Source organism: Pristis pectinata, chromosome 34, assembly GCF_009764475.1.
Source record: "Pristis pectinata isolate sPriPec2 chromosome 34, sPriPec2.1.pri, whole genome shotgun sequence".
Classification (NCBI taxonomy): Eukaryota; Metazoa; Chordata; class Chondrichthyes; order Rhinopristiformes; family Pristidae; genus Pristis; species Pristis pectinata.
In genome coordinates this window covers 15304590-15325331 of record NC_067438.1, presented here as the reverse complement: position 1 = coordinate 15325331, position 20742 = coordinate 15304590, and the positions used below count along the sequence as shown (strand labels likewise).

Here is a 20742-nt window from a genome sequence, read left to right as displayed (position 1 = left end):
GGAAAAAAGGTTCTTTCTCCGACTCCTCCTGAACCTCCAACTCCTCCCCTTAAACCCAGGCCCTCTGGTCTCAGACACCTCTGCTGTAGCAAAAGGTTTCCAACCATCTACCCTGTCAGTGCCCCGGAGGATCTTATGGACATCTATCAGTTTCTCCCTCGGCCACCTCCGCTCCAAGGAAGACAAACCCGACCTGGAAGACCCACGTTCCGCCCCAGGGGGACTTCCCGTGGATGATCTCACAGTTTTCCACCTTGTACTGTGTCTGCCATGTCATTTCCCCACTCACTCGTCTTGTCCATCTTGTGGCTCTCGACGTCATTGTGGAGGGAGGTGGAGTCCTGGAGGGATGCAGCACAGAGACAGGCCGTTCGGCCCACCGAGTCCGTGCCGGCCTTCAACCACCCACTTACGCTAATCTTTCATCAATCCCATTCTCCCTGCACTCTGTCAGTTTCCCCCAAATTCTACCCCTCACCTACACACTAGGGGGTAAATTACAGCGGCCAATTAACCCAACGGCCCGCACGTCGTTGGGATGTGGGAGGGAACCGGAGCGCCTGGTCAACAAGGAGGACGCGCAAACTCCACACAGACGATCGGGGGATTGAACCCGGGTCTCCGGAGCTGTGAGGCAGTGGCTCTACCCGCTGTATCACTGGGCCACTGCTACTCGTGTTCCCACTTTACATCAGGTGATCAGCAAGCTTGGAATTGGAATTGGTACATAGATCATTTCATTACACAGTTCATTGAGGCAGCACAGGGTAAAAACAATAACAGAATTCAGGCACAGTAGCGTAGCGGTTAGCATAACGCTTTACAGCGCCAGTGACCTGGGTTCAATTCCTGCCGCTGTCTGTAAGGAGTTTGTACGTTCTCCCCATGTGTCTGCGTGGGTTTCCTCCGGGTGCTCCGGTTTCCTCCCACATTCCAAAGACGTACGGGTTGGGAAGTTGTGGGCATGCTATGTTGGCGCCGGAAGCGTGGCGACACTTGTGGGCTGCCCCCAGAACGCTCTGCACAAAAAGATGCGTTTCACTGTGTGTTTCGATGTACGTGTGACTAGTAAAGAAATTTTATCTTATCTAGAATAAAGTGTGACAGCCACAGGGAAGGTAGACAATAAGGGGCAAGGTTATAATGAGGTAGATTGTGAGGTCAAGAGTCCATCTTCTTGTACTAGGGGACAGTTATTGGTCGGGAACAGTAGTTTACTGGTGAAGTACTGATCAATGATAGGCCAGGATTGAGGGGGTGACCTGACATCACTCCCCTTCATCTACCATCGATCTACCCAAATTGTCCCATTTTAAGGCTCCCTCTGTCTCTTTATCCCCTTAAAAAAAATCCACAGTGTTTTCCCTTAATGTGAAGCAGGTTTTTGTTAGAAAATCTGCTTCTCCTTCTGTTTTCACACTCATCTGGCAGCGTCGAGACCAGACACGAGCGGTTAAGCCAACTCGGGCTGATTGGCAGCAGGAATGAACTCAGCCGGGGGCTCGGGGAGGAGGTCAGAGCAGTTGATGGAGATGGCAGCAGGGAGAAACAATGTCAAATATGTAAACAGGGAGAGCGCCCAAGTCAAACAGCAGGCAGCTGTGGCCGCAAGCCAGCAGGCTGCCTCATGATATCCAGCCTTGCAGTGCGAGGCTCAGGAGGTGGGGGGGGACTCGCTTTGCCGCGAACCTTTCGCCAGCTCGTAGAGTCACGGAGTTGTACAGCGCGGAGGCAGGCCCTTCGGCCCAACTTGTCTGTGCCGACCTCGTTGGCTAACTGAGCTGGACCCATTTTCCTGCGTCTGGCCCCATTTTCCTGCGTCTGGCCCATGTCCCTCTGAACCTTTCCCATCCATGAACCGAAACGACTTTTAAACTTTGTCGCTGTACCCACCTCTCCCACTTCCTCTGGCAGCTCGTTCCACACACCCACCACCCTCTGTGTGGAAAGCCTGCCCCTCAGGTCCCCTCTCCCCTCTCACTTATGCCTTCTAGTTTTAGACTCCCCCACCTTGGGAAAAAAAGCTGTGACCTTATCTGTGCCCCTCATGATTTTATAAACCTCTGTAAGGTCACCCCTCAGCCTCCTACGCTCCAGGGAAAACAGTCCTGGCCTATCCTGCCTCTCCTTATAACCCAATGCCTCCAGTCTTGGTAACATCCTCCAATCCCTTTTACACCCTCTCCAGTTTAATGACCTCCTCAGACTGTCACCTCCTCAAGTGCTCGACTTGAACTTTTCTTGTTGTACAGGCAGCGGGTAGAGCCGCCGCCTCGCAGCTCCAGAGACCCGGGTTCGATCCCGACCTCCGGCGCCGTCTGTGTGGAGTTTGCACGTTCTCCCAGTGTCCGTGTGGGATTCCCCCGGGCGCTCCGGTTCCCTCCCACATCCCAACCATGTGCGGGGTCGGTGGGTCAATTGGCCGCTGTAAATTTCCCCCACAGTGTGTGGCTTGGGGTGAGGGGGGTAGAATCTGGGGGGAGTTGATGGGAATGTGGGGAGAATTTAAAAAAAAAGGGATTTGATGTAGGATTGGTGTAAATGAGTGGTCGATGGTCAGCACAGACTCGGTGGGCTGAAGGGCCTGTTTCTCTCTGATTCTGGAACCATTTTGCTCAGAGTACATGACGATGAGGCAGGTGATCTTGCTGTTTGTGTAGGCAGTGCTGGGTGAGGGGGGTGTCCCCCCATTGGACCTGGGTGACATTGGTAGGGACCACGTATGAGATGCATTTACTGGTCTCCAGAGTTCAGGCACTGTCCCTTCCAACCTTGGCTCTGGAGTGAAGGATTCACTTCCAAGGTACTCCTGTCAGGAAACCCTCGGAGAGCCGTCATCTGTGCGTCAGAACATTGCACGGGTCTGTTAGTTGTGAAACTATTGGCAATGGCGGGGGGGGGGGGGGGGGGGGGGTGGGTGCCGGGGGAAAGAGGCTGATTGATTGACAGCTGAGGACTCTGGCCTCCATCAGTCCCCCTCCAGTTCTGGCCCTTTAACCTTTGACTTTTTAATCCCTGGTTACCGGCAGCAGAGAGGTAATTGGTTTATTCTTGTCACACGCACCGAGATACGGTGAAAAGCTTTTGTTTTTCCTGCCATCCAGACAGATCACTCCATACGTCAGTACAGCGAGGTGGTGCACAGGGAAAACAGAACGCAGAATATAGTGTTGCAGTTACAGAGAGAGTGCAGTGCAGGCAGACAATAAGGTGCAAGGACCACGACGAGGTAGATTGGGAGATCAAGAGTCCACCTGTATTGTACAAGAGTCTGATAACAGCAGGGCAGAAGCTGTCCTTGAGCCTGGTGATGCCCTCTCCTGGCATTGCCATCTCTCTTTCCTCCTTATGACCCCCAACTCCTTGTCTGAAGCGGTCGCTTCTTTGCCTAAGGTCTGCTTTTGGCGCCAGATTTTGTTTGAAGGTTTTGCTGTCCGCCGCCGCACGTCAAGAGGTGCTACCTCAGTGCAGGCGGTGTTGGGAGCAGGGCCCTAACGGTGCAGCAGCGAAGAGCGAGGCTCAGTGGAAAATCCTGCAGCTAACTGGGGACACTCTGGAAAAGAGTTTAAAGTTTCTGTGGCGTCGGTGGAACGCTTGGAGATTGGGCAAAATTCCCGTTCCAGGGACCTCACAGAAACCTGACTCTTCCACTGAATTCCTTTACTGTTGAAGTGACTCCAGAAGCTGCTGTTTAACCCATTGTGTTCCACATTGTATCGTAGCCCCCTTCCCATGTACTAATGGTCTGCCAGTGATCTGTTTAACCCCGTGTGTACTGTGTCTGCCGGTGATCTGTTTAATCCACTGTGTGCCTAGTAATCTCCTAGTGATCCGTTTAACTTCCCATGTACTGAGAGTCTGCTGGTGACCTATTTAACCCACCGTGTACTGACAGTGTCTCTCAAGGAGCTATTTAACCCCCTGTGTACTGAATGTCTCCCAGTGATGACTGTGTGTTAATTGCCTTTAATTCTGTGTGTGCTGACTGAGCCTCCCAGGGATCTGTTTAACACTGAGCGTGTCTGCCACAGACCTGTTTAACTCCTGCTGTACTGAGAGTATCTCCCGGGGATCCGTTTAACCCTCCATCTGCTGGCAGTGTTTCCCAGTGATCTGTTTAACGTTCCCCACGTACTATGTGTGCATCCCCCCAGGGGTCAGTTTAACCCTTCGTGCCTGAGTGTATCTGTCAGTGAACCCTTTAATATCTATATTGACAGCATCTCCAAGTGGTGCATTTAACCCTTTGTACTTCACGTGCCTCTCTCCATACCACGTGTCTGAGTGATCTCTCAGACACTCCATTTGCTTAATGTGACATCGTGACCTCATTAAGGCGCAGCGCCAAGTGGCCAATCAGAATGCAGAGTGGCCTTCCTTGGGTGTAGATTGTCTGTAGGTTGCACCATCTCACTGGCCATTCTGTTGGAAGGGCAATGCAGGTCACGATGGTTCACAGGGACCTCTGGAGCAGTGGAGAGGGACAGGCAGCTTGGCCCAGGGGTGGCGACTCTGGGGGACAGAGAGCTGGGCGCTGGGGGAGGCAGAGAGTCACCGACAGCCGTGCGGCAGTCGGTCTGTGGAAGATCACCAAGGAAGCCTCCTGGGTTCAAAGTCAAAGTCGGGTTTACTGTCACCTGCACAAGTCCGTGTGTGCGCAGGTGCAATGAAAAACTTACTTGCAGCAGCATCACAGGCACAGAGCATCAGATAAGCAGCATTCACAAGAAAAGCATAAATTAAACATAAATTATGCACAAATTTTACAAGAAAGAACACAAATAGAACAAAAAAGTCAGTTTTAGTGCAAAAGTGATCAGAGTGGTCGTAGTGTTGCTGTACTGAGGTTGTGATTGGGGGTGCGCCGGTTGGTTCAAGAACCGAGTGGTTGAAGGGAAGTAGCTGTTCCTGAACCTGGTGGTGTGGGGACTTCAGGGTCCTGTACCTCCTGCCCGAGGGGAGCTGCGAGGAGATAGAGGGTGGGAGAGGGATTGACGTCCATCTGGCATTCAATCACCAGGGTCAGTGGACAAGCCAAGCCCGAGGGTTGATGGGAGGGTTGGAGGGTTGGCGGGAGTGAGGGAAGGAGGGTTAGACGGTGGGAGGGTGGGAGGGATGGAGGGTTGGAGGGAGGGAGGGTCGGCGGGCTGGCTCGCAGAGACGTGCCTGGAGGTGTGGTGTCTCGGACGGGCCTCGGTGTGCTCACAGTGTTGACGGCCCCCTTGTCTCTCCTCTCTGCAGCCGACCCTGTAGATGTTTTACGAGTGTTGCAGTTTAACGCGTTACCTGAAGGAGTAAGAAAAACCACCGGCTTCTGTCCCAAGAGGAAATCCACGTCCAGTCCAGATGTGGCCTACCGGATATCCAAAAAGGCCCAAATCAGCGCTCCCACCAAACAACTGTTCCCAGGTAAGGAGGGGAGGGGGCCGGCCTCAGGGACTGAGCTCGGAGAGGGTGGGCGAAGGAGAAGGGAACGTTGTGGGGTGGGGGCGGGGAACAACAGTGAGTGGTTGACCGCTGGAGCGTGACGCCGTGGATCGGGTGACCACAGAAAGGCGATTGGCAGCAGCCGTGTGGCATCGTCCCGGGGATAATGAGTGACAGCTCCAAAGCGGGCTTGTTGACGAGGGCCCTGAGGTTGGGGAATGGTGGCTGATCGATATCGTCACGTACGAGGGACCAGGGTGCAGTGATTGGCGGCAGGGTGACCTCCTCAAAACCAGTGACCACAGGCTGGTGATTGACAGCTGGAATGTAACATGGAACCTGGGACAGGCCCCTGAGCCCACCATGTTGTGCTGAACTAATTGAGCTCAAGATGCCCAATCCCATCACCCACATCCCTCCATTCTCTGCACATCCATGGGCCTATCTAAGAGCCTTTTAAACCCCTCTATCGTATCTGCCTCCACCGCCACCCCTGGCAGCCCATTCCAGGCACCCACCGCTCTCTGTGTAAAAAAAACTTGCCCCACACATCTCCTTTAAGCTCCCCCTCTCACCTTAAATGCATGCCCTCCAGTATTAGACATTCCATTGAACCGTAGAACACTACAGCACAGAAAACAGGCCATTTGGCCTTTCTAGTCTGTGCTGAAACTTTATTCCTCTAGTCCCATTGATCTGCGCTCGGTCCATAACCCTCCAGACCTCTCCCGTCCATGTATCTATCCAATTTATTCTTTAAACTTATGAGTGAACCCGCATTTACCACATCAGATGGCAGCTCGTTCCACACTCCCACCACTCTCTGAGTGAAGAAGTTCCCCCTAATGTTCCCCCTAAACCTTTCCCCTTTCACCCTAAAGCCATGTCCTCTTGTACTTATCTCTCCTAATCTGGGTGGAAAGAGCCGACTCGCACTTACTCTGTCTATACCCCTCATAATTTTGTAAACCTCTATCAAATCTCCCCTCATTCTTCTACACTCCAAGGAATAAAGCCCTAACCAGTTCAATCTTTCCCTGTAACTCAACTCCTGAAGACCCGGCAACACTCTAGTAAATCTCCTCTGCACTCTTTCAATCTTACTGACATCCTTCCTATAGTTAGGCGACCAGAACTGCACACAATACTCCAAATTTGGCCTCACCAATGTCTTATACAACCTCACCATAACATCTCAACTCCTATACTCAATACTTTGATTTATGAATGCCAGGATGATTTATGAATACCAGGATGCTGGAGAAAAGATACCGACAGTCTACCCTATCTACGCCTCTCATAATTTTATAAACTTCTATCAGGTCTCCCCTCAGCCTCTGACACTCCAGAGAAAGCAACCCAGGTCCTCATAGCACGTGCCCTCTGATCCAGGCAGTGCCCTGGTAAACCTCTTCTGCACCCTCTCCAAAGCCTCGACATCCTTCCTGCAGTGAGGTGACCACTATCGTATCTGCCTCCACCACCACCCCTGGCAGCACATTCCAGGCACCCACCGCTCTCAGTGTGAAAGAGGAACTTGCCCCCAACATCTCATTTGAACTTCTCCCCCCTCTCACCTTAAATGCACGCCCTCTAGTATTAGACATTTCGACCCCCTGGGAAAAAGATCCCAGCTGTCTACCCTGTCTATGCCCCTCATAATCTGATAAACCTCCATCAGGTCTCCCCTCAGCTTGCGCCGCTCCAGAGAAAACAACCCAAGTGTGTCCAACCTCTCCTGATAGCACACGCCCTCTAATCCAGGCAGCGTCCCAGCGAACCTCTTCTGCACCCTCTCCAGAGCCCCCACGTCCTGCTCGTAATGGGGCGACCCTCAGTCGTGCAGAGTACGTGCGCGGGCAGCTGATTGGCTGCAGTGGGATCACATGGTCGATCTGCGCCATCGGCACGGAGACGGACATTGAGATGCAGCGTCACCCGCCAGTGCCCCTCGTGCGGCGGTGAGTGGGCAGTGACAGATGGTGGGCGAGGTGCAGAGTGTTCGACACTGGGATGTGCAGCTTCAGAAACAGCGAGCAGGGAGAGGGTTGATATTTTGGTCCTGTCATCCTGCGGTTCTCTGTTTGGGACGTGTTTGGCAGGAGGATGGATTGTGGGACGTGACCACGATGGGTGACATGTGGGGGACGCTCCTTTTTGGATTCGGGCTCTTGCCTTCCTGCTCCTGGGCTCTGGACACTCGCCCCTCGACCCCAGGACACTCACCCCTTGACCCCTGCGACACTGACCCCTCGACTCCAGGATATTGGCCCCTCAGAGACCCTGACCCCCAGGACACTGACCACTTGACTCCCCCCACCCAGATACTGACCTCTTGATCCTCCCGGGACACAGACCCCTTGACTCCAGGATACTAGCCCCCTCACACCCCCCCCCCCCGAGACACTGACTCCCAGGACACTGCCCGCTCGACCCCCCACCGTATGCTGACCCCTCAGCTCCCCCCCCCGATACTGACCCCTCGACTACACCCTGCCGGATGCTGACCCCTTGACCAAACCCCAGGATGCTAACCCCCTGGCCCACTAGAGACACTGACCCCCCTGACCCCCAGCACACTGACCACTTGACCCCCCCCCAGCCAGACACTGACCCCTTGACCCTCCTGTGACACACCCCTTGACCCCCCTGTATGCTGACCCCTCAGCTCCCCCTTGCGGTACTGACCCCTTGACCACCCCCGGGTTACTGACCCCATTGACCAACCCCTGGGACACTGACCCCTCGAACCCAGTACCCTGATCCTCCCTCCCTCCCTAGCCCCAGTCTCTGGGCCTCACTGACCTCCCCCCTCCCCCCATTGCCTCCTCCTGCCCCCACAGGCTCGCAGTTCCCCGAGGACTTCTCCATCATGGCGCTGGTGAAACCCAAGGCAGGCTCGCAGGCCTTTCTGCTGTCCGTGTACAGCGAGCAGGGTCTGCAGCAGATCGGCATGGAACTGGGGCGCTCCCCCGTCTTCCTGTATGAGGACCAGAACGGCAAGCCCGCCCCCGAGGACTACCCCATCTTTGGAGGCGTCAACCTGTCCGATGGGAAGTGAGTGCCTGGGCTGGGCTGTGGTCGGTGTCTGGTGGGGGGCGGGGGGGGAGGGGAGGAGGGGTGAGGGAGGTGCAATGAGGAGGGAGGGGAGATGCGCGGAGGGATGTTGGTGGGAAATCGGTTTGCTGCATCCATTCCCTTCCAAAGTCAAAGTCAAGTTTATTGTCACAGGCACAAGTCCATGTGTGCACAGGTGCAATGAAAAACTTGCTTGCAGCAGCATCACAGGCACAGAGCATTACAGACACAAAATTCACAAGAAAAACATTAACTTTACCTTAATTTATGTTAATTTTACGAGGAAGAACACAAAGTCCATTGTAGTGCAAAGTGATCGAACTGGTCCCAGTGTTGCTGTACTGAGGCAGTGATTAGGGTTGTGCCGGTTGGTTCAAGAACCGAATGGTTGAAGGGAAGTAGCTGTTCCTGAACCTGGTGGTGTGGGGACTTCAGGCTTCTGTACCTCCTGCCCGATGGGAGCTGTGAGAAGATGGCACGGCCCGGATGGTGGGGATCATTGATGATGGACGTTGCCTTCCTGAGGCAGCGCCTCCTGTAGATACCACCGATGGTGGGGAGGGATGAGCCCGTGATGTACTGGGCTGAGTCCACTACTCTCTGCAGCTACTTACGTTCCTGCGCATTCGAATTACCGTCCCAGACCATGATGCAACCGGTCAGGATTCTTTCAACGGTATATCTGTAGAAGTTTGTTAGAGTGTTTGGTCACAAGCTGAACATCCTTAACCTTCTAAGAAAGTAAAGACACTGGCGCGCCTTCCTTGTGACTGCATCTATGAGCTGGGCCAGGACAGGTCAGCCGATATGTTAACGCCCAGGAATTTAAAGCTGCTCCCCCAATGTAGACTGGCGCATGTTCACCCTCCTTCCCCTTCCTGAAGTCCACGATCAGCTCTTTAGTTTTCCTGCCATTGAGCGAGGGGTTGTTGTTGCAGAACCGCCCAACCCAAGCCCTGCCCCAGCCGCAGTTCCTGGATCGGCCTCCTTCGGGCCCTGCCCCAGGCTGGGGCTCCTCGCTGGTCCCAGGCTGAGCTTCTGATCCACGTCCCCGGGAACCACCAGCTCCAGGGGAGCTCTGCTGCCCCGCATTGCCTGGCTCTGTCCCTCTGTCCGAGCTGACGGGGGTCTGCTCCTGCGACTTCCAGTCTCCCGCCCGTGCACACGGTGTGCCTCCGTCCTAATGTGCATCAGTGCCCGCCATCCTCTAGCCCACCGGCCCCTGACACCTGACCCACTCTGACCCCGAGCAGACAGCGATCCCTGACCTTACTGACCCTGGATCATGCTGACCTTCGCCAACCCCTGAACTCACTGACCCACGCTGACCCCTGAACTCACTGACCCACAGTGACCTCCACCGACCCCTGACCTCCACTGGCCCCTGAACTCAGATCCACACTGACCACTAATGACCCCTGAAATCTCTCACCCACGTTGACCTCTGAACTCATTGACATGCTGACCTGCACTGACCCCTGGTGAGTCAATGTCTCGATTTAAAATTCTCATCCTGGTTTAATATTTCTGGATGGCTCCCCCCCCCTCCCCATCCCTGTGACTCCCCCCTCCCCGTCCCCCCCCCTCCCCGACTCCCCCCTCCCCGTCCCCCCCTCCCCATCCCTGTGACTCCCCCCTCCCCGTCCCCCCCCTCCCCATCCCTGTGACTCCCCCCTCCCCGTCCCCCCCCTCCCCGTCCCTGTGACTCCCCCCTCCCCGTCCCTGTGACACCCCCCTCCCCGTCCCTGTGACTCCCCCCTCCCAGTCCCCCCCTCCCCGTCCCTGTGACACCCCCATCCCCGTCCCTGTGACTCCCTCCAGTCCAACATCTCCTGCTCCCCCAGCCCTGCCTTCTCCCCCCTCCCCAGCTCTAATCACTCCACAGTGGGTGCCCTTCCTTCCACCACTGACCCTACACCCCAGGATCCGCTCTAACCCTCCCCCCCCCAATCATTCCGATCGCCACTTTTGTCGGCTGTCTGTCAATTGCGCCGGGATGTTCCCGTGAAGCGTCTTCGAACAGTTACCGCACTGATGACTAGTTGTTGTTGATGTTGCATGTATTGTCTGTGAGCTCCTGTCCAAGTAACTGGCTGAGTGTGGAGCAGTCTCACAGCTGTAGCTGTGTGGGTATGTGTCTGTGTCTGTAACACACTGGCTCTGCTGTGTGTATATGTACAATTGTGTGTGTGTGTATACAACTGTGTCTGTAACACACTGGTTCTGCTGTGTGTGTGTGTGTGTAACACCCTGGCTCTGCCTCTGTGTGTGTGTGTGTGTGTGTGTGTGTGTGTGTGTGTGTGTGTGTGTGTGTGTGTGTGTGTGTGTGTGTGTATGTGTGTGTGTGTGTTTAACACCCTGGCTCTGCCTCTGTGTGTGTGTTTGCTTCTCCATGCAAGGATCCCTGTTCCAGTGTCTGCAGATTTCTTGACATGCGTATCTGTGATTTCCGTCAATGTCTACCTGTGTGTCTGTATCCACAACGTTCTCCACACCTCTGCCTGTCGTTGTTTCTTGGTGTGTCTGCCAGTGTGGTTTCCTACATGGCTGCCTCCTTCTTTTTCAACATTTGCAGCTGTTTCTGTGTTAGTCCCCCGAGTGTACCTGTTCCCATATCTCTAGTGTATTCTCCATTGTTTTTGCGTATCGTTCCACATGTACCCAGTTATTTCCCTGTCATGTCTATCTGCATGTTCATCTGTTTCCGTGTCGGTGCCTGAGACCACGTGCGTCCAGCTGGTTCCACGACGGTGTATTTCTGCATGTGAGTGTTCCTCCACGTTTCTCTGAGCCTCCAGCCCTTCTGCGCACCTGTGAGTCTTCGAGTGTCTCTCTGTCTATTTCTGTCGGTGTATTTCTGTCTGCTTTTCCCCATGTGGATCTCTGCGTTTGTTGCTTCACTTGTGCTCAGTGATTTCTATATCTCTGTGTCTGTGTCTGTGCCCCCAGGGGCTGGTACCAGTGTCGATGCTTTTCAGAATGTGTATCAACAAACTGGGGCACGGGGCAAAGTTTTCGAATCAACAGATGATGCAGAACTGTGGAGGCAAAGTGAACCGTGAAGAGGAGAGCGGGGTAGGCAGGTGGCGGGTGAGGAATGTGAAGTGTTAAATGTGTGCAGAAGAATAACAAACCAGAGGGCCCGGTTCTACGAAGGGTACAATCGTACCGCGGTGTCTGAGGGTACGTGTGTGTACAGATCATCTGACCTGTCAGAGCAGGTTGGACAAGAGCTCTTTAGTTCTTTAGTAAAACTCTTCAGATCAATGACCTGAAAGGTGAACTCTGTTCCTCTCTCCCCAGATGCTGCCAGACCTGCTGAGCACAGTTTTTTAACCCACATCTCTCCCGTTACTTTCCCCTTGCCTGTGTGTTTTTCTCTATTTCAACGTCATTTAATTGACCCGCATGTTTGTGCCCTACTCTCTTGTCTGCTTGTCTGCTTCTGTGCCTCCCCACGCGTGTTTCTGTTCCCATGTTTGTGTGTTCTCAACACGTGAAGGCCTGTTTCCATGTCTCTTCATGTTATCTGTCTTCCCACCTCTTTCATCCCTGATAGATTTCTCCAGGTCAACACACAATGTAAGATAAAATATCTTTATTAGTCTCATGTATATTGAAACACGCAGTGAAATACATCTTTTTGCTTAGTGTTCTGGGGGCAGCCCGCAAGTGTCGCCACGCTTCCGGCGCCAACATAGCATGCCCACAACTTCCTAACCCGTACGTCTTTGGAATGTGGGAGGAAACCGGAGCACCCGGAGGAAACCCACGCAGACACGGGGAGAACGTACAAACTCCTTACAGACAGCGGCCGGAATTGAACCTGGGTCCCTGGCGCTGTAATAGCGTTACGCTAACCGCTACATTACCGTACTGTGCTGGAGGAACTCAGCGGCTCGAGCAGCATCTGTGGGGTGGGGGAAGGAATTGTCGATGTTTCCAGTGGAAAGTTCTGAAGCAGGGTTCTGACCCAAAACATCGACAGTTCTTCCCCTCCACAGACACTGCTCGACCCACTGAGTTTCTCCAACGTTTTATGTCTTGCTCCAGATTACAGCATCTGCAGTCTCTGGTGTCTCCGTTCCTCCAAGTGCCTCGCTGCTTCAGCCTCTGTGTATTTCCCCGTGTGTGTGTGTGTGTGTGTGTGTGTGTGTGTGTGCGTGAGCGCGCGCGTGTCCGCGCGTGCAAGTATTTCACTGCAGATGCCCATCTGTTTCCTATCTCTGCACTTCTGTGCTGGGGTAACTCCCATCTGTCAGTCTGTTCCCTGTCTGAATCCACATCCGTGTGTTTCACCGCACATGCCTCTCTGCTTCCAACATTTATACATTTCTGTGACTGTTTTTTATGCCAAGTGTTTCGTTACATTGTTTGCCTATTTCTTAGTGTCTGCAGTTCTGTGTATCAGCCTGTGCATTTGTACCTGTGTCTACCTGCTTGTTTAATTCGTAATGAATGTGCTTTCACAAGCACACACGTGTGTGCGGGTGTGAGAATGTGTGCATCTGATGCCACAGCTGTGTCTCTGTTGTATATCTACCTGTATGTGTCTATCTGCTGCCTGCCTGTGTATTTGTCTGTGAGCTCGTCTTTGTATTTCACTGCTTGTTCTTTAATTTCTATATCTCTGCCAGTCTGTGCATGGCCTGCGTCAGTCTTCCTTCTCTGTCGATGACTTTGTGCGTCGAGCTGTGTCTTTCTCTGTCTTTCCCTTTGTACATGTCTGTATTTTCCTGCCTCTGTGAACGATATACTTGCAGTGTGTTTGGATGGATCTCTCAGCGATGACTGTCGTGTATTTCTCTGTGCTTCTGTCCACACGTCTGTGTCTGAGTACTTCTGCATTCTTGTCTGTTTACTATAGAGCTGCCCTTTCCGTATCTCTGCCCTTGTTTTATATCTGCACCTTCCTCTGCATGTATCCAGGCGTTTCCGTCTCGGTCTCCACATCAGTGGTTGTCTGCACCCATGTTTGGGTTTTTCTTTATGCCTGTGGTTTCCCTGCTTGTGTGTGTGTGTGTGTGTGTGTGTGTGTCTGTGTCTCCGTGTATGTCTGTGTGTGTGTTTCCGTGTGCCTGTGTGTGTGTGTCCAGGTGTTTCTCTGCAACTTCCAATCTGTTGCGATGTCTTTGCATTCTGAGTCTGCATCTGTTTCCACACGAGAATGTTTCTTTACCTCTGCCTAATTGTGTCCATATGTTTCTTATCAGAATCAGGTTCATTATTACTGACATATGTTGTGAAATGTGTTGTTTTGCAGCAGCAGTACAGTGCAAGGCATAAAACTTGCTATAAGTTAAAAAAAATTAAAAATAGTGCAAAAGAGGAATAACAAGGCAGTGTTCACAGGTTCATGGACTGTTCAGAAGTCTGATGGCGGAGGGGAAGAAGCTGCTCCTGAATCGTCGAGTGTGGGTCTTCAGGCTCCTGTACCTCCTTCCCGATGGTAGTAACGAGAAGAGGGCATGTCCCGGGTGGTGAGGGTCCTTAATAATGGGTGCCGCCTTCTTGAGGCACCACCTCTTGAAGATGTCCTCGATGGTGGGGAGAGTTGAGCCCGTGATGGAGCTAGCTGAGTCTACAACCCTCTGCAGCCTCTTGCGGTCCTGTGCATTGGAGCCTCCGTACCAGGCGGTGATGCAACCAGTCAGAATGCTCTCCACTGTACATCTGTAGAAATTTGCAAGGGTCTTTGGTGACACATCAAATCTCCTCAAACTCCTAACGAGGTAGATCTGCTGGCGTGCCTTCTTCATGATTGCATCAATGTGTTGGGCCTAGGATAGATCCTCCGAGATGTTGACGCCCAGGAACTTGAAGCTGCTCACCCTTTCCACCACTGACCACTCAGTAAGGACTGGTTTGTGTTCTCCCGATCTTCCCTTCCACTGAACCAGCCGGTCCTCGTCGCCATCTGAGATTCTGCCAACAACAGTGGTGTCATCAACAAATTCAAAGATGGTGTTTGAGCTGTGCTTAGCCACACATCATGAGTGTAGAGAGAGTAGAGCAGTGGGCTAAGCTCGCATCCTTGAGGTGCACCTGTGTTTTGCTGTGTGTCCAAGTATTTCTCTGTGAGTCCCTGCATTGCTGTGACTTTGCATTTTGTGTGTTGCTATCCTGTTTCTATCTGTATATTTCTCATCACCTGTCTGTCTGATCCCATGTCAGTGGTGTCTCCAGGTGTGTCCATGTCTCCGTGTCCGTGTTGGTCTCTTAGGTTTGTGTGTTGCAGTGTCCATCAGTCCTGTCCACCAGTGCCTGCATGTTCCTTCATGTGGGTTTGTCTGTCTTTCTGTGTGTATTGCTTATTGTGTGACTGTCCGTTTCCACACCCGTGTATTTTACCGCCTGTGTCAGTGTGTCCGTCCACATTCCCGTCTGCTTCCATGTTTGCCCATCTCTTGTGTTTCTACCTGTTTCTGTCTCTGTATTTCTGTACTTGTCTGTGTCTGTTTCTAGATGGATGTGTTTCTCTTTGCCTGTTTCTTTGTGTTGGTTTATTTCTACATTGATCTGGTTCTTTACGTGTTTCCTCTGGTTCTACGTGTTATTTCTCTGCATGTTTCTGTTTCTTACCCATTTATATCTGTCCTTCTGCATTCACTGTCTCTGCCTGTCCTGCTCGCGGGATCTGTCTGCTGTTTCTATATCACACGTGTGTGTTTTCTGTTTGTCTGTTCATTGTCTTTGTTAATTGTTGTGTATTTGTCTATATCCATGTCTCTGTGTGTTAGTGTGTGTCTCTGTGTGTTAGGTTGTGTCTCTGTGTGTTAGTGTGTGTGTGTCTTTGTGTGTTAGTGTGTGTGTCTCTGTGTTTGTTAGCGTGTGTGTGTGTGTGTGTGTGTGTTTGTTAGTGTGTGTCTGTCTTTGTGTGTTAGTGTCTGTGTGTTGGTGAGTGTGTGTCTGTGTGTTTGGTGTGTGTGTCTGTGTGTTAGCATGTGTGTTTTTGTTAGCGTGTGTGACTGTGTTAGCATGTGTGTCTGTGTGTTTGTTAGTGTGTGTGTGTCTGTGTTTGTTAGCATGTGTGTCTGTGTGTTAGCATGTGTGTCTGTGTGTTTGTTAGTGAGTGTGTCTATGTTTAGCGGGTGTGTCTGTCTGTGTGTTTGTTAACGTGTGTCTGTTTGGCTTCTCCAAGTGTCCATCTCTTTCCATAACTATTTCTCTACATCTGTCGACCTGTGCTATGTCTCTGTGTTTCTCGATAAGTCTATGAATTGTCCTTGTGCTTTTACACCTATATCTGCGTACTTCTCTACCTCCATCTGTTCCCATATCTGTTTATTACCAATGAAAACAGAAATGCTGGAAGAACTCAGCCAGTCAAGCAGCATCTGTGGAAAGAGAAGCCAGTTAGGTTTTGAGTCAGGGACCCTTTCTCAGAACTGTTTGTTACTAGATGTGTGTTCACCCGTTTCTTTGTCCTCCATGTTTGTACCTGTGTCTGCCTTTCTCCAAGCTGGTTTAGTTTGGTATGTGTTTCTGCCTCTGTGTCTCTGTGCACACAGTGGCACAATCAATAATGATTATAAACCAAAATAGGATAGTTATAAACTTAGGAGAGCTGCCAGAGGAAGTGGCAGAGGGGATTCGATTACAATGTTCAAGAGATATTTGGACAGGTACATGGATAGGAAATGATTCGAGGGACGTGGGCCAAATTCAGACAAGTGGGACTGGCTCAGCAAATAACCTTGGTCAGCATGGAAGTGATGGGCCGAAGGGCCTGTTTCTCTGCTGTTTACCTCTGTGATTCTATGACCCTGTAGAGGTCTGTTCTCTGTCCATGCTTCTCTTTGTGCCTGCCCATCACTTCCCATCCCTGTACAACACTCCCCGCGCCTGATCACGTACTTGCGCGCTTGTCTTCCTAACCTGTACGCCTTTGGAATGTGGGAGGAAACCGGAGCACCCGGAGGAAACCCACGCAGACACGGGGAGAACGTACAAACTCCTTACAGATGGTGGCCAGAATCAATACTTGATTCTGTGTATCTTTTCATGTCTTCACATTTCACAGCCACCTTTCAGTTGAATCTCGGTGGGAAATGTTCTGGCCGCCAGATTTCTGTATGGTCCGTGGACTCTACCTCGTTATTCCTCTTTTACACTATTTATTTATTTCATAGCTTATAGTACTTTTCATGTCTTGCACTGTTCTGCGGCCGCCAAACAACAAATTTCACGTCAGATGTCCGTGACAATAAACCCAATTCTGTCAAGCAACATCAGGAACAGAATTCACGAATTCACAGAAAAATAGAGAAAACCAGATGGATCTGTTGAAGGCAAGCCGTGTTCTAATTAACATTGTGGTGTTTCTTGCAGAAGTAAAAGATCGAGGAGGAAGTACATTTGATGTGGTAGATGTGGATTTCCAAAAAGTCTTTTGACAAGGTGCCACATAACAGGCTTGTTATCAGGACTGAAGCCAATGGAGTAAAAGGCACTGTAGCAACATGGGTAGTGAACTGGCTCAGGGACAGGGAAGGGAGAGTGGTGCATGGATGTTTATCAGATTGGAGGGAAGCGTACAGTGGAATTCCTGTGTGGTTGGTGTGAGGAACACTGCGTTCCTAGTACATCCACATAACTTGGAGACGGGTGTACAGGGCACAGTTTCCAAATTTTCAAATGATACAAAACTTGGAGATACTGTGAATAAAAATAAACCAAAAAAGGATAGTTGACAACCGAAGATAGAGAGAGGCGGGCTGCTGGAGTGGGTAAGATAAGGCAAGATATCTTTATTAGTCACATGTACATCGAAACACACAGTGAAACGCATCTTTTGCGTAGAGTGTTCTGGGGGCAGCCCGCAAGTGCTGCCATGCTTCCGGCGCCAACATAGCATGTCTGCAACTTCCTAACCTGTACGTCTTTGGAACGTGGAAGGAAACCCACGCAGACACGAGGAGACCGTAAAAACTCCTTACAGACAGCGGTGGGAATTGAACCCGGGTCGCTGGCGCTGTAATAGCGTCACGCTAACCGCTACACTACCGTGCCTGCCCCAACATTCAATATGATCATGGCTGATCTGCCCCAGGCCTCATCCCCTGTGCCAGATCCCCACAGCCTTCAATTCCTTGATCTTTCGAACGTTTATCTCCCTCCTCTTTAAATCCCACCAGTGATCCAGTTTCCACCGCCTTCGGAGCAGAGGGTTGTAGGGATTCACCGCTCTCCACGGGAAGAAGTTCCGACACACCTCGGTTTTAAATGTGCATCCCCTAATCTTGTAACGATGTTCCCTCGTTCGAGACTCTCCCACCAGTGGAAACATCTCAACACCTACCCTGTCACAACCCCTCAGGATCAATTCATACAGCACAGAAACAGGCCCTTCGGCCCAACTTGTACATGCTGACCAAATTACCGACCAATCTAAGCTGGTCCCATTTGCCTGCATTTGACCCATATCCCAGTAAACCTTTCCTAGCCATGAACCTGTCCAAATGTCTTCTAAACTTTGTGTCTCTACCACTTCCTCTGGCAGCTCGTTCCACACACCCACCACCCTCTGTGTGGAAAAAGTTGCCCCTCAAATCCCCTATCAATCTTTCCCCTCTCACCCTAAACCTCTGCCCTCTAGTTTGAGACTCCCCTTACCCTGGGAAACAGACTGTGACCCTTCACCCTCCTATATCCCTCATGATTTTTTAAACATCTAAAAGGTCATCCCTCAGCTTCCTACACTCCAAGGAGAAAAGTTCCAGCCTCTCCAGTCCTGGTAACATCCTTGTCAAGCTTTACTGAACTCTCTTGAGCTTAATCCCACCCTTCCTGTAGCTGGGTGACCAGAACTGCTTGCTATATTCCAATTGCAGTCTCACCAATATCTTGTACAGCTGAAACAAGACGTCCCAACTCAATGCCACGGCCAATGAAGGCCAGCATGCCAAACACCGTCTTCCCCATCCTGTCCACCTGTGGCACCACTTTCGGGGAACAGTGTACCTGTACCCCCTGGTCTTTCTCTTTTACAAAGCCCTCTGGGGCCCTGTCATTCAACTGTGTGAGTTTCACATCATTTAAGTCAGAGATAATAAATCTGATTCTGATCCTGTAAGTCTTGCCTTGGCTTTAACTTCTCAAAATGCGTCACTTTGTTCTTGCCTGAGTTGAATTCCATCTGCCGATCCTTGGCCTACTTTCCCCGTTGACCTAGATCCCGCTGTAGTGTTTCAAAAATATCATCCGTCGTTCCTTGGTGCTCCAAAGAGTACAGAACTGATGCTAAATGTAGATATAATGCTGAGAAATGAGAGTTGTTACATTTTGGTGGGAAGAATAAGAAGAGGTGTGGAGAAACTCATAGATTCATCGAGCCTTTGGCCTACTGGGTTGCACTAATCCAATATTATTCTCCCCAACATTCTCGTCAACTCCCCACTCCCCCCACCCCCCAAAGATTCTACCTCTCATCTACACACTGTGGATAATTTACGGTGACCAATTACCCCACTGACCCGCACATCGTTGGGATGTGGGAGGAAACTGGAGCACCCGGTGGGTTGGGGGGGGGTGGCAGAACCCACACGCGGCCTCAGGGAGAACTTGCAAACTCCACACACTGACAGCACCGGAGGCCGGGATCGAACCTGTCTCCTTGGAGCTGTGAGGCGGTGGCTCCACTGACTGCACGGTTGTGTTCCCCTGAACACAAAAGGGCACATTTCTAAAAGCGGGGCGAGTACAAGGATAGAAATCTCCAGGGATACGTAGGGGTAGTTCACTGGAATCAGCAGGACAGGTCGAGAAAGTGGTTAAAATAGAAGCTGGGATGTGAGGCTCTACAAAGAGCGACAGTGCCCACAGGGACACGGAAGTCAGGATGAACCTTCACCACATGCTGGTTTCAACCACAATTGGAGTACGGTGCCCAGTCTGGCGACAGCTGAGGAAAGCTGCTGAGAGGGTGCAGAAGAGATTTACTGAAACAATTCCGGGGTGAAGTACTTAAGATCTCTTTATTAGTCACATGTACATTTGAAACACGCAGTGAAATGCATCTTTTACGTAGAGCGTTCTTGGGGCAGGCCGCAAGTGTCGCCACGCTTCCGGCGCCAACATAGCATGCCCACAACTTCCTAACCCGTACGTCTTTGGAATGTGGGAGGAAACCGGAGCACCCGGAGGAAACCCACGCAAATGTGGGGAGAACATACAAACTCCTAACAGACAGCGGCCGGATTTGAACCCGGGTCACTGGCGCTGTAATAGTGTTACGCTAACCGCTACACTACCGTGCCTGCCCCTACACTACCGCGCCTGTCAATGGGTTTATGGAGAAGCTGGGGCTGTTCTCCTTGGAACAGGTTGTGAGGGGGTCTGATAGAGGGATTTAGAATCACGAAGGGCACAGGCGGTGTTGCTGGAGAGGTACTGTTGGCATTGGTAGAGGGGTGAAGATCCATGTTGTTTAGAACGAAGGTGACCGGTGGAAGGGCCGGAAGTAATAACAAGCGGTTGGGATCTGGAGTGCACAGCCAGACGGGCTCCACTGCGGTGCTCAAACGACAGTTGGATCATTTTCTGATGGGAAAGGATTGGTAGGGCTGTGGGGAGAGCAGGGGGGGGGGGGGCAGTGGGAGCAGCTGGACTGATTTCGCATAGAGCCAGTTCAGACTCGTTGGGCTGAACGGCCTCCTCCTTCCCTGCTGTAAGCACTCTGTGATTCGAGCCCATCTGACTTCACATCGTTCCATTCCACCTCGCGTCTGCCTGTGCCTTCGTCCGGCCGTGGCCATGAGTTCTGGATCCGTGTATTTCCCCCTGAGCCCATCTTTCCAGATCTTTCTTTGCACATATGTCTGTCTGTTTGCACACGTGTGCATTTCTCTCTGTGTCTCTCCATTACCATCCGAGTATTTCTCCACGTCCCTTTGTTTGCTTGTCTTTACGCACATCCATCTGTTTCTGTCCTTTGTATGAATCTCCGTGCACTCATTTGCTTCCATGTCAGTGTATTTGTATATTTGTAACACTTGCTTCTGTCTATTTCCCTGCAGCCCTTTTATCTGTTTCTGTAGTTCAGTACTTGCGAGTGTATCTTGTGTTTCTCATCGGTCTGTCTTTGCAGCTCCCAGTGGGTGTCCAATTGTTCACAGACATCAGGTGTGTCTCTGTGTTTGCGTCAATATATTCCTCTGCGGGTGGACATTATTTCTATGTCTATGAATTTCTCCGTCCACCTGTCTGAACCTACGTCTGTATTGCTCTCTACCTGTT

The 20742-nt window shown here is 51.6% G+C and overlaps 1 protein-coding gene across 1 annotated transcript in view; it reads left to right on the top strand.

Moving 5' to 3' along the window:
- Positions 1 to 20742, top strand: part of LOC127586103 (collagen alpha-1(V) chain-like) — a 234419-nt gene that overhangs the window by 43640 nt on the left and 170037 nt on the right. Inside the window, 2 exon segments of the mRNA XM_052043933.1 lie at positions 5242 to 5409; positions 8271 to 8484. Of these exon segments, the coding sequence (XP_051899893.1) occupies positions 5242 to 5409; positions 8271 to 8484 (382 nt within the window).